This window comes from Columba livia, chromosome Z (assembly GCF_036013475.1).
Source record: "Columba livia isolate bColLiv1 breed racing homer chromosome Z, bColLiv1.pat.W.v2, whole genome shotgun sequence".
NCBI classification, from domain to species: Eukaryota; Metazoa; Chordata; class Aves; order Columbiformes; family Columbidae; genus Columba; species Columba livia.
This window is the reverse complement of record NC_088642.1, coordinates 42159867-42178847: the sequence shown is the minus strand read 5'-3', so window position 1 is coordinate 42178847 and position 18981 is coordinate 42159867. Positions and strand designations below refer to the sequence as shown.

General features: G+C 37.8%; 1 protein-coding gene across 40 annotated transcripts in view; it reads right to left on the bottom strand.

Moving 5' to 3' along the window:
- PCGF3 (polycomb group ring finger 3) overlaps positions 1 to 18981 on the bottom strand; it is a 66612-nt gene that overhangs the window by 30770 nt on the left and 16861 nt on the right. For 22 of the 40 annotated variants that reach the window (XM_021296351.2, XM_065045545.1, XM_065045546.1 and 19 more), the window contains 2 exons: positions 8817 to 8859; positions 641 to 758 (listed from right to left, as the gene is read on the bottom strand). In XM_021296351.2, coding sequence (XP_021152026.1) covers positions 641 to 749 — 109 coding nt within the window. In that variant the 5' untranslated portion in view covers positions 750 to 758; positions 8817 to 8859. Of the gene's footprint in view, positions 1 to 640; positions 778 to 3268; positions 3436 to 8816; positions 8860 to 9448; positions 9587 to 18981 lie in introns of those variants that run through there. The other 18 variants (XM_065045529.1, XM_065045534.1, XM_065045535.1 and 15 more) reach the window with 5 other exon arrangements.

Sequence of the window (18981 nt, the reverse complement as noted above, 5' to 3'; positions counted from 1 at the left end):
ATATGCCAGGTTTCCATCAGAATATTGCAAAGCCTAGCACTTCTATATCCCACAACATCAACAACAAAGACGCACTTAAACCTTCCGTTTTCTTAAAGCATAAGGTTTCGCAAGATACTAGGGTACATTTCACTGATGTGAAACTAGAAATTGACAAAGTAACTGAACAACAACCAACTCCCTCATCACTATATTTTGGAGCAAAAGTTTATTTCTAGGGTACAATACAATATATATATTCTCTATCAATAAACTATGGCTGCTTTCTGCAGAGGAACAGGAAAGCAAGAGGCATTTGAAAGGTTCCAGCTGGAGAACAAATGCTATGTCAACCAAAGAGAGAACTAGGCATTCCACATTTCTTCAGCAAGAAGATGGACTGCATTCTTGAAAGCATACACTACCACTAATTGTATATGGCTTCAAGTATATGCAGTACAGCTTTAATGTTCTCTTCATTTGCTTTGTTGAAAAAGCAGATCATCTGTTAAAAAAAGCAGTGTCTAGTAAAGCACGCACTATTTGAGCTGATGCACAGGTTTTAAATTTCAAGTAAAAACCATTAAAACATGTTGCACATCAAATTAAAACAAACAAACAAAACCCCACAACAATTTATCTTAATTATACTTCTACTTACAAGTATGTAAGCATTCTGTTACAGTAGTAGCATCAATCAGGTATCCATTGCACAGACGACAGGTTATATGGGCATTAATGTCCCAAAGTTTAATCTTTCTCGTTAGCATCTTTGGTGTCTGCAGAAAAGACATATCATAAATTAACACAGCTGCAGTGATCAGGTAAAAGTCATTCAGGAATAAGTGATTAACAAGAATTAACCCTAAAGATATCTTTATACTGCTTTATGCTCTCATATAATGTATAGGCGTGTGCATGCACACACAATGATATCACTAACTTTTAAAGTATGTGAAATAAAGCAATGTAAAGATGGTGTTAAGTTCCTTCATCAACAAAGGGACTTGGATTTAAGGTGAAACACTGCTAGTCTAGTGATCTGTTATCATATTTGGTCTAGTAATGAGGAGAAATTAAAAAAATTTGGAGAAAGAAAATCCTCAAACGAATTTGAGAATTAAAAGCATTTTAATCATAACTAAGTCTGATTTGGCATAGTACATTTAACCACAGTTTTTAGTGTTTGCCTTGTGCTAGTACGGTTAAAGCATAATTTTTAAGCTGTGCCTCAATAATGGAGCTGAAAAATACAGCTTCTGAAATCCCACTTCGTTTAAACTCAAGGTAATTAAAGAGCACATTATAAACTAAAATAGTCTCATTGGCAGAGATGCAGTTTGTTGTATGTGAACTAGAATATGAACTAGAAATTTTTCCTTGAGAGCAAGGGATGGCATTACCACCCTTAAAGAGGAAGAAAAATTAGAAATTATAAATGAAACATGAAACCGTTTTTTTTGCAGCAACATCATTTTTTTTAGAGAAAACACCAGAAAATAGCGCACGCCTTAATAAACTAACTGTTACCTTTTATATACAGTTATATATTATTTTTCAAGATATACTGGAAAGAAAAATTCTACTGTTACATAAGTTGACAGCATTCAAGTTAATTAACAGAGCTGGTTAAATTTGTCTAGAACCTATTACATGTGGTTCCCACACTGCAGAAGTCACAAAATTACACTGATTTCCATTGAAGTCCCTGGCTCAAAAATACTAATTTTCATCTACCTTAGTTTGCAATACATTTCAGAATTTGAATGGTGACATGTGTTCACTAAATTTCACATAGAGATATCCTAAGAAGGTTCACAGAATCACAGAATGCTAGGGATTGGAAGGGACCTTGAGAGATCATCTAGTCCAATCCCCCCACTGGAGCAGGAACACCTAGATGAGGTTACACAGAGAGGCATCCAGGAGGGTTTTGAACGTCTCCAGAGAAGGAGACTCTGCAACCTCCCTGGGCAGTCTGTTCAAGGTTGTATCATCATTAATTTAATTTGTCATATTCTTTTTCTATGTTTAATAAAGTAGTACTAAACCAAAAGAGCTATCAAAAGGCAAACTCTCACACTAATTTGAACTATACCAGCAATTTCACATGGTCCTCCATGACATCCTTCTCTTGAAACTGGAGAGACAGGGATTTGATGGGTGGACTGTTCAGTGTATAAGGAATTGGCTGGATGGTTGAAGCCAGAAAGTAGGAAGCCAAAGAGTAGAGTTCAGCAGATCAATGGCCAGATGGACACCTGCGACAAGTAGTGTCCCCCAGGGGTCTGTACTGGATTCAGTATCAGTATTTCATATCTTTATCAATGACATAGACAAGAGGATTGAGTGCAAGCAAGTTTGGGGATGACAACAAGCTGATTGGTGCAGTTGACACACCTGAGGTACAGGATGCCACCCAGAGGAGCCTGGACAAGCTCAAGGTGTGGGCCCATGGAAACCTCATGAGGTTCAACAAAGAAAGGTGCAAAGTCCTGCACCTGGGTCAAGGCAACCCCTGGTATCAATACAGGCTGGGGGATGAAAGGATTGATAGCAGCTTTGTGAAGAGGGGCTTGGGGGTACTGGTGGATGAAAGACTGCACATGAGCCAACAATGCGTGCTTGCAGCCCAGAAGGCCAAGCTTGGGCTGCATTTTCAGGCTAGATACGAGTGTTAATTTTTTTTTTTTTTTTTTTTTACAGTGAGGGTGGTGAAACACTTGAACAGCTTGCCCAGAAAGGTGGTAGATAGCCCATCCCTGGAAGCATTTATGGCTAGCCTGGATGGGGCTCTGAGCAACTTGTTTCATTGAAGATGTCCCTGCTGATGTTACCCAGTGCAGTTGGTAACACAAATCAAACTTATTTTATTGTATTTGACATTTCTTAATTAATCTAGTGACTAATCATTACAGAAGTATGAAAACACAACTTGGTTTTGCCATACACAAGACAGGTGAGAATCTATGCTAGGAAACTACCTTTCTAAATTGTGTTTTATATATTTATTTCAAATCAACTGAAAAACAGCCACATCTTAAAACTTTGGAAGTCAGTGTCTGATGTCTCCAGTTACAGAAGCCACTGCATGAAATAAGTAGATTTCTATGGCACAGAGGAGGAGTTATTCAACATCATTATTTAAGAAGACTTCAGAAGATGGTTTAAAACCACCAGTTAAACAGAAAGTCAGCACATTAGAAAACATAATTTATGACAGTCAAATGAGACATTAAGCTACAAGGATACTTAAAAAGGCAGTATCAATATCACTCTAGTTACTTGCCTAGGCAGGAATTCAGAAAAAAGGTGTTCAGGATCACCAGACTGAATGTAAGTACTAATAAGGCAGAAAAGCTAAAGATAGTATGGTGAAAAATGAAGCAAACAAATAATTTATTTTCTGGAAAAGGCATGACAATTTTTCCTCATTAGCAGAGACAAGCACAGCTCCTAAAAAAAAAAAAAAAAAAAAAAGTAACAAAGAATGGGATGGGGTAGAGACAGGAAGAGAAAGAAGAATGAATTAACCATATAATGAACAAGGTAAAAATACTACAGAATGGTAATGAAGTCCATTGTGCCAGAAAAAGAGGATAGCAAAGATAATACATTCTTCACTGACTGAATAGGAAACAGAATCATATACCTTTTGGCAATGTAAAAATGTCTTTTCGAATATCCAGAGCAAGCCTGTCAAATCAACCTAATGAAAATTTTATATACCTTTCAAGAAGGACGCAAAATCCCTCTCATTAGATGTTTAAAGACTAGAAACCAGGAACTATTGGAAGAAGCAACAGAATGGGAACAGCTGTTTTCCAGGGCACTAGACACCTTAGTTTCAAAGCAAGACAAAATGTAGTAGAGGACTTCCCCATAAGGCTTCATCCACATTGCTATCTTGTAGCTTCTAAAACAAGAGAACAAACTCTTTGCATTTGCAGAGGCGCAGACATGACAGTATCAATGCAGTTTGGATCTCCAATAAGTAATGTAACTTCTAAGGTTTGTAGGCAAGCTGCCAGTGTCAGACTCCACTTTAACCTGCATCTTGTACAATTGAGACCTGTCCTCTAGTCTCAGGAAAAAGAAGAAAATGGGAATGCCTCTCTTATTTTTCAAAGCAGTCAACCTGTAACAATTGGAGGCTTCACTTAAAACAAACAAACAAACACACACACAGAGACCAAAAGAAAAGGCCAGAGTGGTTAATATCTATTTAGAAAGGAAGGGAGTAGATAGCAACAAAATGGCATATTACCAAAATGTCAGTTCAGTTAGACAACGTATTTAAAGACTCAGACTTTGAAGACTTCTTGAATTGTTTCCAAAACAGAAACAAACAAACAAACAAACAGCAAAACTACTGACATATATAAGGAAAATATAAAAGGACTAACGTTACCATCTCATATAAGAAATTAAATTCATTAATAACAGCAACAAATTAAAAATATAAAGTAATTCCACGTTCATCATCTGTCCTGTATAATTTCAGAGGAAAGTAGAAAATATAATTGCAAATTTCACATTCACTTACTTTATCATTATTAATGTATTCTAAAAGGATACACAGTCATACTACAAAATATGAAGCTAACCTACCGCTCAGAACACTTAGGAAGAAACTCTCCATGTGGGTAGATGGCTAATATAGGATGTCTTCCACGTTCCTATCTGGAATATGTTAACGGCTATCAGCTCAGACACAGTACTAGTCTATTTGAACCTCACATCTGCTTGAGAGGGACTTTCAACATTCTCATGTTCCTACAGCCTACTGCCAAATAGAAATTAAAAGTCACCTTCACCATACAAGACAGTCAAGCTCTTATCACCTGTCCTGGTTTTAGCTGGAATAGAGCTAATTTTCTAGTAGCTGATAACACACTGATGTTTTAGTATAAGCACTATGTAGCAACAACTAAGTCGAGGACTTTTCAGCTTCCCATGCCCTTCCAGTGAGGTGGTGCACAAGAATCTGGGAGGGGGCACAGCTAGGACAGCTGACCCAAACTGGCTCAAGGGATAATCCACACCATATGATATCATGCACAGTATATAAAATGGGCAAGTTGGCCAGGAGGCTGGATCACTGCTCAGGGATGGGCTGTGTATTGGTCAAGGGGTAGTAAGCAATTGTACTGTGCATCACTCATTTTGTATATTCTGTTATCTTTACTATTATTTTATCTTATCTTCCTTTGCTGCCCTGTTAAACTGTTTTTATCTCAATCAATGAGTTTTACTTTGTTTGATTCTCCTTCCCATCCCACTGAGGGAGGGAAGGAGAGAGCGAGCAGCTCCATGGTGCTCAGTTGTCAGCTGGGGTTAAACCATGACATTACCCCACAAAAAGAAACACCCCAAATGTATTTGTCAAGTAACCATATATACACTGAAGTATACTGCTGTAGCAGAAAAAAAAAAGTGGATTAGATCTGAAGATTAGAAGCAAACAGAAGGTACAAAAAATTTCCAAGATATTAATGCTGACAAGCGTAATATAAATAAATCCCCAAACACTATTTCTATGTCATCTTAACTCCACCTTAATTGTTATAAAGACTGTTACTCACATTATGAGTACAGTAATGAGTTAAAAATCTATTTATTAAAAATTTAAGATTTTACATCAGTCTAATCAGCTTGCAAATTGTACCTGAAATACTGAGTTTACTAACCAAGTGATTGAAAACTTAGTTAATTTTTCTTAACTGCTGGGCTCTCATGAAATCAATTTGACATATATCTCGAGAAAATCTCAGTATCCTTCAGAAGTCTCAGCATCTGTATTTGTAATTTAAGCAGCACTCTCGAAGAGTTACTTTTACCTTATTAACATGTAGTAACACAAAGAAAAGAGAAGCAGGACATTCACTAGCCTCTGGATTTCTCTGAACAATTCTGAACGAAGTCACATCCTTCTGCTTAGACTGACAATTTCTGCACACACAATTAATCCATGTTAGTAATCTCATACAAGTTGGAACTAAACAGCAAAACTACACAATCTTTAAAAAAGAAGTTTCACTAAGAACCATCAAGATTAGCCAGCTTGTTTTAACCAATCTATTTTTCTATTTTCTAGGCAAATCCAAGTATCCTTTTAATACCTTCCTTTTGAAAAAGAACATGAGGTTTTCCCAAATCTGAAATCCAGAGGATTTCTTCCACAAATCTCATCTTCCCCTCTCTCTAACAGTGATATGTTGAAAAGAAAGCTAAAAGTGAATTCAGGAATTTCCAAAACAAGTAATCTAACCTTAAAAAGAAAAACAACAGAAGTCCAAACCATCTCTGAAAACACTCTCCCAAGCAAGCTTGCAGCTTAAGGCCTGGAAACATTCAGACAACTGGAGAAAACACTGAGCAACCTGGTCTAATCTCACAGATTACTCTGCTTTAAACAGTTGGATTACATGATCTTCTGATGTCTTCTCCAATCTGGATTGTCCTATGATCCTATGAACTTACTACACTATTACACTACCTTCATCTATACATGCAAGCAGAATTTCTTACTGTTTTGACTGCTCTGAAGCAGCAAATGGAGTACTTCAAGCAATGGTTATTTGGTCAGAATCACACAGACATCTACTTAATGAAGCTAGCATGAGCTCAAAATCTAAAATTGGTTGCTTTAAAAAGAAAACTGGCAGAATCAGGTTGAGCTTAAAATCACACATATGAGCTTAAAGAAATAACAGGAGGGGACGACAAGTTTATTCTTCCAAAGCACCACCTAGGCTGATGTCTACTTGCATGACATTTTAAATATCTAAAGAAAACTAAAACATATCTCCAAATTGAGCCTTATTTTTTACAGACACTTTATAAACTCACCAGACTTCATATGACTTAGTGTGAAAAATATACCTCTACAAAAAACTGAGGCTATTTGAATTTGCCTTATTTTGTAATGTGTAATAGCCCCTTTTTCACAGTCAAAAAATGCAGATCTCAGGCTCCCAACCTCTATGGCAGTTAGCAGACAACAGAAATATCATACCTTAATTGAGTTTTTAAAAAGCTAAAGCCAAATAAGGCAAATCTGTAGGACACAAAGGTTCCTTAGGTCTTCTACACAGTTACCTGTTTGAATAGTAACCTACTACACCAAGCAATCTCAAACTTTAAGAACTGTTGATAACTTTGAGACTCTCAATCCACTGACTGAATAGTGACATTTGATAAAAGATTAAAAAAAAAAAAAAAACAAAAATAAAAATCAAAGTGTTTCTCTCTTTATCTATTCAACAAGTGAACACTAGAGCCAAAGAACAACACACTTCCCTCAAACCATGTTGCTGGAATAGGAAGAAGTTACTCTAACTCCTCAGTTCTATAATCACAAAACACTTCTCAAATACAGTTGCTTCTTTTTTAAAACACGAACAAACCCACAGCAACCTGAGCCTCACCTATTTTTATAGGAAATGCACAAAAAGTGGCCCCAGAGCAGGTTACATAGATTCATAGGATAATGTAGACCGGAAGTAACTTCCAAACTGCTCTAATCCAACCTTGGACTCAAAGCAGGCCCGCTTAAAATGAGTTGCTGTGAGCCTATTCCTGCTGCATTCAGATAACCTTCAAAAATGGAGATTCCACAACCTTTTTAGGCAACCTGTTCCAGGGTCTGACCACCCTTGCTGCCAAAAAGTGCTCCCACTGTCTCACAGGAATGTTCTGCTTTGCAACTTGTATGCAATGCCTCTCATCCTACAAGTGTGCACCTCCAGAATTAGCGCAGCACCATCTTCTTGATTTCATGCAACATGTGTATTGCGATCAGTAATAATACTTTTCCTCATTCTTAGCATCATTTTCTTCAGGACCTTTGTAAACACAGCATAAGAACCAGCAACAACAGAATCTCAGTCAATAGCTGAAGAGTCACTTTTAACTCAAGTTGTTAGTACTTTACACAGGGAATTATTTTTGAGTCAGAACAAAACAAATTAGCACTATACTGCTTTTAGAGAAACAGGAAACCTTTTAAAGCTTCAGAGACCTGAATCAGGCCTAAGAAAGAATTAAGAGGTCCTGTCTAAAAAAAATTAAAATGAGAGCCCTGAAAAGACTGGATTTGACAAATCTTTCTCTTAGAAAGACAAACAAACCCTACTTTCTTAAAATCTGCCACTTATGAATCCTGAAATGGATGTGAGACATAATAGACGAGCTATCCAACTCAATTTCAAGAGACTGCTTTCCTAAAAGTTGTAAAGTAATCCATTATTCAGAAACAACATATTAACAGTGGAGAGAGAACAGGCAGTCTCCTTAAGAGCGGGAACACGAAATCCCAAACAAACACACAAAACATTCCAAATATACAGCTAATATGCAAAAATGATCACTTGTACAAAGATTAATATTCCTTCATGTTGGTTCCAACTGATATTATTTTATAGCACACTGTTAGCATGGTGTCAGCCTCTCCCCGTCTGTCACATCTTACATCACACAAACAGGAAGTGAGTCAAGACAATTACAAAGGCATCTGGACTATATTCCCAGTTAAAAAAAAAGAAACAAACAAAATCCCTCATATAGAGCCAGGAGAGGCTGGCAGGGCATACAAACATGTCAGATAGTCAACTGGTTTTGTTTATGCTATGCTTCATCCACTAAGCAGTGACCTCTCTGCTGAAACTGTCACCAAGAAGGGAAGCCTGGCTCTGTACAAGCTTTCACATTTCAGAGAGATTTCAGCACTGAAAACTATTATTCATGCAAGGATCAGCAGAGGGACTTCTTCAAAGTACAGCCTTATCATTTGTATATACACTAGTGAGGGGTATTTTGGCCCACATGAGGCGTACCTCTTAAAACAGCATTTCTTTTCAGAGTCTGCCATCCAGAGACCTGAAAAGACAAAAACAGTCTGAAAGTTAACATCCAAAATTCCATAAAACCCATCTGCCACAAGAAATTCTTAGCTCACTAAATTCAACTGCAAGTATCTAAGTATCTACACTAACTGAAGGTAACAGTGGGGCAGGTACACTTCTGAGTAAGAAAAATAATTAGATCCTCAGGAAAAAAAAAAGGGGGTGCTGGGGGAGAGGATGTAATACAGTTTCCTATGAAAGGACACACATAGGCAAGGAAAATTACTCAAAAATCCAAGTATTCCTGTCACCATGTGATAAGAAAATGAAATTCATTATCTTCACAAATGACAGGGAAAATAACCAAATAAATAAGCAGGAACCCTGAACGACAAGTTATGGACTAAATAGTTATCAACCTGTAACAAAAGAAAACATTTTAGATTGAAGATCCACAGCCAGATGAGTATTATTCTCATTTTTCAAGTTTTACTTGCAAGTAATCTGCTCTTTTGTCTTAAGTTTCAAAAAATACTTTCAAGGAAATAATCAGCATTTCCAGAATCTTTAGTTAATTTTCGAAACTAAAATTATATTTAAAAAAAAAAAAAAAAAAGACAGACCTTTGTATCACCTTTAGCCAAAGGATGAATAGATTAGCTTGACAGATGAAGGCAATTTTTCTTACTAAGTTTATTCACACAGGAAATACTCAGGTGGTACAGAGACAAGTAAAGAGTAGTACTGTTTCCATTGTCCTGCTTTGAAAAAACCAAAGGCATAGCCTGTAATTACTGATCTTACTGTTATATTGCTAAGGGAATTATAAATACAATGATACAAGAAAATATTCATGATAGCACTAGGCGAGAACTTCAGTACAATGCAAATAATCCCTTGGCTATTCCACTGTAAATATTTTTTACTGTATTCAGAGAAAAAAAATTACTATAAACTGAAGGTAATGCAGAGTTGCATAAGATACTCTTTTGTTGCAGCTGACAATAAAAAGTCCTCACTGAAGATGAAAAGCTTCTCATATGGACAGGGGAAGAAACTCCAGAAAGGATTTGCCAAAAAAAAGATCTATTTCTGCAGCAAAATGTGGAGAACAGAGCAGTCAATGGCACTGCTTCTCAAGAAACCAAGTCAGAGGCATATCACCAGTCCAAGAGCACATCAAAAAAGTAAAAACTTTTCAAAAGGAATTGCCATACATCTTCCATCACTGCTACAGGAAGAGGACAAGCTAACAGCTGGAAGAAGAGACTGGTGCTCAACAACAAAGTTGATCATACATCACCATCACATTCTTCATATTCTGGTTACAGGAAGATAGTGATGCATTATAAATGCTAGAAGACAGTGAAATTCAGTCCATTTTTACATCTAGAGGTTGCTGGAAACCAGGCCAATGGATCACTCTACTCATCCTGCATGCTAACAAGTCAGAAGTGAGTACTAATATTCCAAAACAGATTTTATTTAAAGGACTGTTCAACTTCTATGACTGCTCTTGATAACTATAATTCTCATTTGCACCACCTAGCTTTGTAAAGCAAACCAGCAAGTTATCCTTATGAGGTACAGATCCAGAACTGAAGTGAATGTCTGAAGGATTTACAAACCATTACAGCCTTGCTCTATTTTAAAAGGATAAAAACATATCTGTATTTCTTTTGCTGCAATATAGTGTAATAATGTTACTTCATTAAAAAGCAGAAGTGGAGAGAGCCTGAGAAAAAAAGCTATACACAGCAGATCCTAGCAATAGTGCTGAATAATTACTGAAATGTACTACGGCCACACAGCATTGAAAGCTGAATGACAAGAGTACTATTAATAGAAGCAGCATGTATACCTAAATTCACAAGGACAGTGTTATCAAAGTGAAAGTCATAGGTCTAAGAACAAAACATTACAAGACCTCGTGGACTTTTGTGAGTAGCTGCATGCAGCTGACAACCAGTAGACAAACCTAGGTTCACAATGAGATTCATTAAACTGTGGAAAAAGAGACAGTCCCTGCTAGGACAGCCAGTTTAATTGTTCTCAAAGACATCCAATAAATATTGATACATTAAGTATTCAAACATTAATTTAAATATTAATATTAAATTCTTAAATATCATTAAATATTTTCAATTTTAACAGTTGTTTCCATCTAATTCCACAATCTACGTTAGCTGAACAGGCCTCCAAACAAATCATTCCATCAAGACTGGGTCCACAAACAGCTCCTGATATTGTGAACATAGACATGTAACCAAAGAACTAATGGCTGGTTAACAGGGAAGTCTACTTCACACTTCCAATACAATGCATCTGCAGGCAGTGTTGCATGGTCATGAGGTCACAGATTATCAATAAATAGAAGCACAGCATTTGTGCCTTCTCAACTAGCTGGATTCAAACATAAAACTAGTCTGTTACTATAATAAATTGCAATAGAAAGATATAAGTTGTTAACAGCTGAACAGACAAGGAAGGAAATTCATTATGCAAGGAAATTTATCTGGCAGTAACTTAGTAGAATAACATTATGCTGACCCACAACAGATCAAAATAATTATGGCTAAGTGAAATGAATTAAATAACCCCATTAGCTTATCATAAAGTCACTTGTACCTCTGCAAATCTTTCCATCACAGGGCAAGATATTTATGAGTCAAAATTTATTTCAAGAGAACTGGAGACGCAGTCATAGTTCTACTTTCATTGCTAACAAAGTCAAGACAGCCTATACTGTAGTCCAGAAAATGATGCGGATATTACCTCAGGTAAACAACGTAACATGCAGGACACCTTTTTAAAGAAATGGCAGGATAAAGAAAACATTTCTGGCTGATTTGGCTTCAGATATCCAAGTTATTTATTTCAACTGCTGTCACGTTTATGTTGTTGAATTTTTACTTTCAAACTTAATGTATCAGCCACTTAAAAAAAAAGAACAGTTACTCAAAACATGCTAGCAGTGAGAATGTTACACTAGCTTTAGCAAAATGCAGTAACAGAAGCAAAATTTTCTTCCAAATTGAGATTTAAAGGACTGTAAACTTCAACAAAATTCTTTATGTTGTGTTTGCAAAGAACTATTTAATAAAATAAACTACTAGAAATACATCTTTTTATTGAGCAGAAATAGGATTAAACATTTACATTTGCTTAGCAAGCCAAGTCATGATTAACAGTCCATGTGCAGCCTTTTATGACTTACTTCATCCACATAATTATACATTAAGGCAGCAAATACATCTTTTTAGTACCATACCAAGTTTCTCAATTCTCAGTGGACTACCTTAGAAGTAATTTTCCCCATTTCTGAGAATGTATTACCACCACCAGATGGCACCATTGTCTTAACGTCAATAAAGCAGCTCTACATGTTGATAACATAAGGAGGACCTCCTCTGAACAGAAATTAAAACCAATTTTTACACATTTGTTGTCTCTGTCTTCTTAAAACAAAGATCCACTGAGCACAAACACATCATGCTGTTAATTTGAATCAGTACACAATATTTTGACATTATTGCGAAACCAGCACTACTCCCAGAATACAGAGAGCAGCATGCTTCCTTATGCATTTTTTCAGCATGTTTTCTTGTTATTTTACCTGCTGCCGAGTGGAATACTGTATTTCAGTTCTGTGCCTACTTCATGGCAGCGCTGAGCAATTTGCAGAGATGACATTACATATGAACTGACAGGTCAGGTCTCCCTTGTTCCAGTGGAAATTAAGGTATTAATTTTTAATAATCTCAGAAAAAATAGAGATGGCCTACAAGAATAGTACACTGCTTTTTTTCATTTTCCTGTGTATTTGCTTCACTGTTACATCACTAAAACACTACTAAAAACTGACATGCAGTTAGTCTGAAAGAAGGATTTTAAATAATCTAATATAACCTACAGAAATGAATGCTATACTCTATTACCACACTTTTGCAAGGAAAGCCATTTGCCTGTCACCCTACTTACAGTAAGTGTTCTTTTCCTCCAAAAAGATTCAGGAGTGATAATTGATTTCTCTACTGGTGGACACTGTGGAGGTGAAAGGCAGAGCAACAAAGAAGACTTAAGAGAAAATCACTGTACCTAGAGGCCCAAAAGGGTTGATGCCACAGCAGCTCGAAGACACCAGATACAACTTGTAGAGAGGCTGAGCATATATTCAGAGATGGCATGCACGTAGACAGAAAGCACACATATACATACAACACATAGACACCACAGACAGCAACAAGACAGACACACATAGCATGCAAACAAACCCAAACAGCACTAATACGCCCACCCTGCTCCCCTCTCTGGCTGCATAGGAGTTCACTAGTGAGAATACATACATGTAAGATGGGTCCCCCCAGCAGCTGGACTCAGGCACCAAGCCTGGCCCTGGATCCCAGTCTCCGACATTGCCATGTGTGACACATGGACATACATGCCTTCAAGGCCACTATCCCACTCCATTTGCTGGTAGAGACTGTCTAGGGTCTAAATGCTGGTATGCATTTAGACACACAGACGCATGCACACACAGAGTTCACTGGGACCCTTTTACTCCCCCAGTGGTTTCCCCCTCCCCTCCCTGCCATGATCTCACACTGTCAAAGACACACGGGCACACACACACACACACAAATGGCTGAGACACTGGTGGTCTTCCAGTAGCCAATCCCCTGTGGTTTTGCCCAGACATTCACCAGCAGCCTCATCCTTAGAGATCCACAGACCCTACAGTATCCCTGGCAGCCATCCTGACTCACTTGGTCACCCTAACAGTAAGTTCCTGCTCTGGTCTTCCCCTTAGAGAGGCACAAATGCCCGACCACTTCACCTACGTGCAGGCTAGTTTGGCTTGCTCTTCACTAATGCTCACTTTCACTTAATGTAATTGCTGGCACTATGACATGCGGGCATCAAACCACTGGTCCTACCCCAGCATCTAGCACTTGGTTTCACTCATCTCTAGCCACTGGAACTCAAGCACATGGTCCCTCTTGCCTGCAGTCCCACTTCAGCTGCAGTGCCCAGATACTCACTTGCTCCAGTTCCTGGCACCATGGACGCATGTGCCCCAGTGACCTGAGGTCCCACTCTTGTTCCTGGCACTTATCTCCACTCATGCTCATCTCTCCAGCTGTTGACACTGTGGGCCCTCCGACCCATGGTTTGACTTGCAGCTGCAGGCACTCAGACCTCCACAAACAAACCTGCACACAGCGACTCTCACCCAGCGAGTAGCTTAAGGAATTTAAGATGAACAGACACTGCATGACCAGTACTATTTAATATTGTCATCAACGACAGTAGGATCAAGTGCACGCTCAGGAAGTTTGTGGGTGACACCAAAGCGAGTGGTACACTTGATCTGCCTGAGAGACATGATGCCATCCAGAGGGACCTGGATGAGCCCTCAAGAAGTGGGCCCATGAAAACCTCATGAAGTTCAACAAGGAAAAGTGCAAGGTCCTGCACCTGGGTCAGGGCAAGCCCCAGTATCAATACGAGCTGGGGGATGAAGAGATTTAGAGCAGTCTTGCAGAGAAGGGCTTGGGGTACTGGTGCATGAAAGACTGGATATGAGCTGGCAATCTCTGCCTGCAGCCCAGAAGGCCAATCATATCTTGGGCTGCATCAAAAGGAGCATGGCCAGCACATCAAGGGAAGTGATTCTGCCCCTCTACTCTGCTCTGGTGAGGCTCCACCTGGAGTTCTGCATCCAGCTCTGGAGCCCTCAGTACAGGAAAGACAAGGACCTCTTGGGGAGGGTCCAGAGGAGAACCACTACAATGATCAGCAGGATAGAGCATCTCTCCTGTGAGAACAGGCTGGAAGAGTTGGGGTTATTCAGCCTGGAGAAGACAAAGCTGCAGGGAGACCTTAATGCAACCTTTCAGTACTTAAAGGGGCCTATAAGAAAGATGGGGACAGACTTTTTAGCAGGGCCTGTTACAACAGGACAAGGGGTTATGGTTTTAAATTAAAAGAGGGAGGTTCACGTTGGACATGAGGAAGAAATTTTTCACAATGAGGGTGGTGAAGCACTGGAACAGCTTGCCCAGAGAGGTGGTAGATGCCCCACCCCTGGAAACATTCAAAGCCAGGCTGGATGGTACTCTGAGCAACCTGATCTAGTTGAAGATGTCCCTGCTCATTGCAGTGGGGTTGGACTAGATGATCTTTGAAGGTCACTTCCAACCCAAATAATTCCCTGATTTTAAGTATAGTAAACGTAAGCTATTCTTCAGTGCTGCAAAAGGGAAATACTTAAAACAGCAGGTGCAGAACACAGGATGAATCCTCACCAAGTACAGTTCTTCTTCCAAGAAGTTATTTCTCAGCTAGCTAATGAGCAACTATTATTTTATCTTTACCATACCTATCAAAATAGGGCATTCCACTGTGTGCTTAGTTATAGTTATCCCTTCTTAGTCTCTCACAGCAAAGCTTGTGGAGCATACAAATGCCAAACCAGAGTAAACTGCTGACATACTTCAGCTGCAGTTCAGAAAAGAAGAGAAACACACGTGCATGACCAAGCAGTATAACTTTACTTTCATGTGCTCAGGTCTAGGACAGTGTAGATGATCCCTTAAAGAAATCCACAGGAAAATCTGCTAAATGAACATTTTGTGAAGTCCTCTTAATATTTAGAGTTTATGGCAATTAAAAAACACAACAGTCATCAGGCTCAGAAGTCATAATACATATATTTAAAACCCAGTTAGAGCTAGACCAAAGACTATTTCCCAAATCTTCCAAATTACAAATAGTCTACCAAATCTATTTAAGAACAGGGTGAACCTCTACAGACTTTAACTCAGCCATATCTTTTACTCTGTGTATTGGAAACGTGTAGGAAGAATATAGCCTCTCAAAGCTCCTGTTGTCTTAAAATATGACATTAGAATAAAGAACCTTAATTTAATATCACATCTAAAATAGTAGCTGTCTTTACCACTAGAAAAATGGGTCTAACCACTTAACAATTTCACTTAACAAAGAAAGAGTGCACATAATTATTCAGACAAGCCACTACTCCACTATTTCTTTTAAGAACTTGCCTGCCTGCCACAGCTAAGTGTAGGTTAACAGCCTGATTCTTATAACACAACTTTCTCCACTATTTGAGTTTCTAGCCAATTACAACCCAATATAACTTCCTTTGTAATCACTATTTCAAAACACAGGTGTAGGTTAATTTCACTAAAGGTGAAAACTAGGATATTAAAAGGCCTATATAAAAGTGGTATTATTAGAATGGACTTAATCTTTCATGAAAGGATTAAAAAGCCACCATGCCCTCTTAGAGCAAGCAAACATTAATACCTATTTCATTTTTACATATTCCAATATTACGGGGTTTTTTGAGGAGCGGTGCAGGAGGTAGGGTTGGGGTACTGAGACATTTCACTGTTCCCTAATGAATCAGGAGCTTTATTTAGAAGGTATAACTTTATAAGCTGCAGGCAAGTTATTGATTTTTTCCCAGTATTATAAATTATCAGAGGTTTGTGTCAGAGGTACTGCCTCCTGGCATCGACAACACTTTGCTTGCAGAAGACATTGACAAAGCCAGTCACACAACTAAGCGAAAGGGTAAGTGAAAAGACAAGCACAACTAGAACAGTACCTAAATGTGTAGAATGCTGTGGCATTTTTCTCTCTGAAATATTCCTTAAAACCTAAGTCTATTTGTTTTAAGAACTGTTTTGAAGAACTACAAAAACCAAAACCACATTCTTAAACAGTAAGTAAAAGCCCCTTCAAGACAGACATCCAAAAAGTTTTAGTTAATACAAGAGTATTACAATCCCCACAGGAATACTAGGAATTTTACTTCTTTTTTAAAAAAAAAAAGCTCATTAACCCAATTTTAAACTGACTACATGAGTTGGTAACAGAAAGGGTCGGGTTTTGGTGGTTTGGTCATTTTTGGTTTGGGTTTTTTTTAATCCCTGGTTCTGGTTCCACAACTAGACAAATGAGTGGGATGTTTTTTCTAGCCATGTGGGCAACCACCTAGCAACCAAAATAAGCTCTGCCTGAATACTTCTGCAGTAAAATCACCTGTACATAGTGACTATAACCTGATCTTCATTATTACTCCCCAAGACACTGCTTCAGCTAGTCAGATTAAGTCAGAAATTCTTACTATTCACTAGTGATTACACATTATTCTTAAGCTTTTAACAATTTATTCATGATAAAAAGTCAAACAGCAGGAGGTGACTAGACAAGTCAAGCAAACTAGGAATAACGTGATATTTGGCCAAGTGATTTGAAACAAAGCCTGCCATGTTCTCACTTTAGAGAATTTAGATCGTGATTAATAGCAAAATCAGACATTGGATGATAAAAAACAAAGAGACTAATATCACATCACTTTAATGAAAACATACTCTGAAAATTACCATGATATGACTCATACCTTTGGTCTATTATACTCAAGACTAATTCCATCTTTTTTTGAGAGGACTTGATTAACAGGTTAAAGAGAAACTACTTGTGGTATAGTCACACCATTACTAATAACTGCACTAGAGTTGCTTAAATGTCCACCTCAAAGCAAAACACATTCAATTTTACATAGGCCTCATTCATTTTAATGTAAAGTAAAAGGCACAGCTGTTAATGAGTGACATCTAAAAAGTAACACAAATGTTTGAGATAAAGTAGAAATACTAATCAGGACACAGTGGTATTAAATCTACCTATTTAATCTTTATGCACACCCTATACTTACCTTCCATGCACAGTGAGAGACTGATATATCTGATAGTTTTCCATTAAACACCTGTTTCTGTCTACACAAAATTAATTATGCCCTCCAGTAAGTTGTCAAAACAGCAAAGATTCAAAATTTGTCTTGCATGTTATTAGTAAGAGACATAATAAGGAAAAGAAGGACTTCAGTAATGCAGGAGAAATAACAATACAGTTGAAGACTACTGCCTGACTCAAAACTGGGTCCTATGCTCTTTCACACAAATTTTGCTAACTTATTCTCCAGCATTTCACTTCGCAGAGGGTAAACATTGCCTCCTCCCAGCTGTTACAGGAATTAACTTCTTATAAAATGCACAAAATACAAGTACTATTGAAAAAAAGAGCTATTCAATCTCAGTTTGGCATCTAATGATAAAGAGGTCAAAGTTACTACACACATAATTGATAGCATGGCTGGATACTAAGACATTTTAATATAAGGTTTTGCTTAATTTTTTTTCTTATACATTGCTTATATTTAGAGCCTGTATTATAACTGACTGTATTAGAGTCCTGAAGTCTAATACCTGCTTCATAAATTTTAGCTGAAAATGGTCACACATCCAATCTCTCAAACTGTCTGCAACCAAAGAGATATACAAATACCCAAATCATTTAAGTTAGCTCTTTTCTTTAACTTTTCATCAGAAAGAAGATGCTTGCTTATAAAGCACTAAATTAAGGAAGACACTTTGAAAATCAAGTAAATAATTAACTGTTATTCCTTTAAGAAAATCAACTGAGAGCATATCAGGTGGCCCTACTGCAACAGCATGAAAATTTTAAGTTTCATTGTACCTGCAGCACCAGCTGCCAAGAGAAACAGGATCCTCTCATCTTCAACCCCAGACTTCCCAATCACTGACTCTTTTTAACGTCTGAGGCAAGTAATGAAGTGGACAGAGTAGAAGTCAGCAGAAGAAACGCAGGGGGAAGAGAAAGGGCAAGACAAAAAGGTTTTGGCAACATCAAAACTCTTTTAAAACTGGGTGTCTTGCACTGATTTTGGTAGCTCTGTTTATACTCAACATCGGTGAAATTAGAGATGTGGTACCTAACTACAATTGTCAGTTATTAAAACAATACTAAGAGAAAGTTAGGATGAAATTTTATTAACAAGAATTTTATGTCCTCCTTTTACACACCCCAACAGACTGAGTACGATCTCAGAAAAGAAAAAAAAAAAAAAAAAGAAAAAAGGTATTAAATAGAAAGAATCATAGGACAACTAATTATCTTTCGTAACTTTTGCACTCACCTGCTGTTAATGGGGACAGCAAAGCTTTTAAAACTCCCCTGATTGTCTTGTGCATACCTCTACAGGTTTGTATTTAAGCTCAGTCAGCACCCTAACCCCATAGAAACCAGTTTCACACAGTTGCTT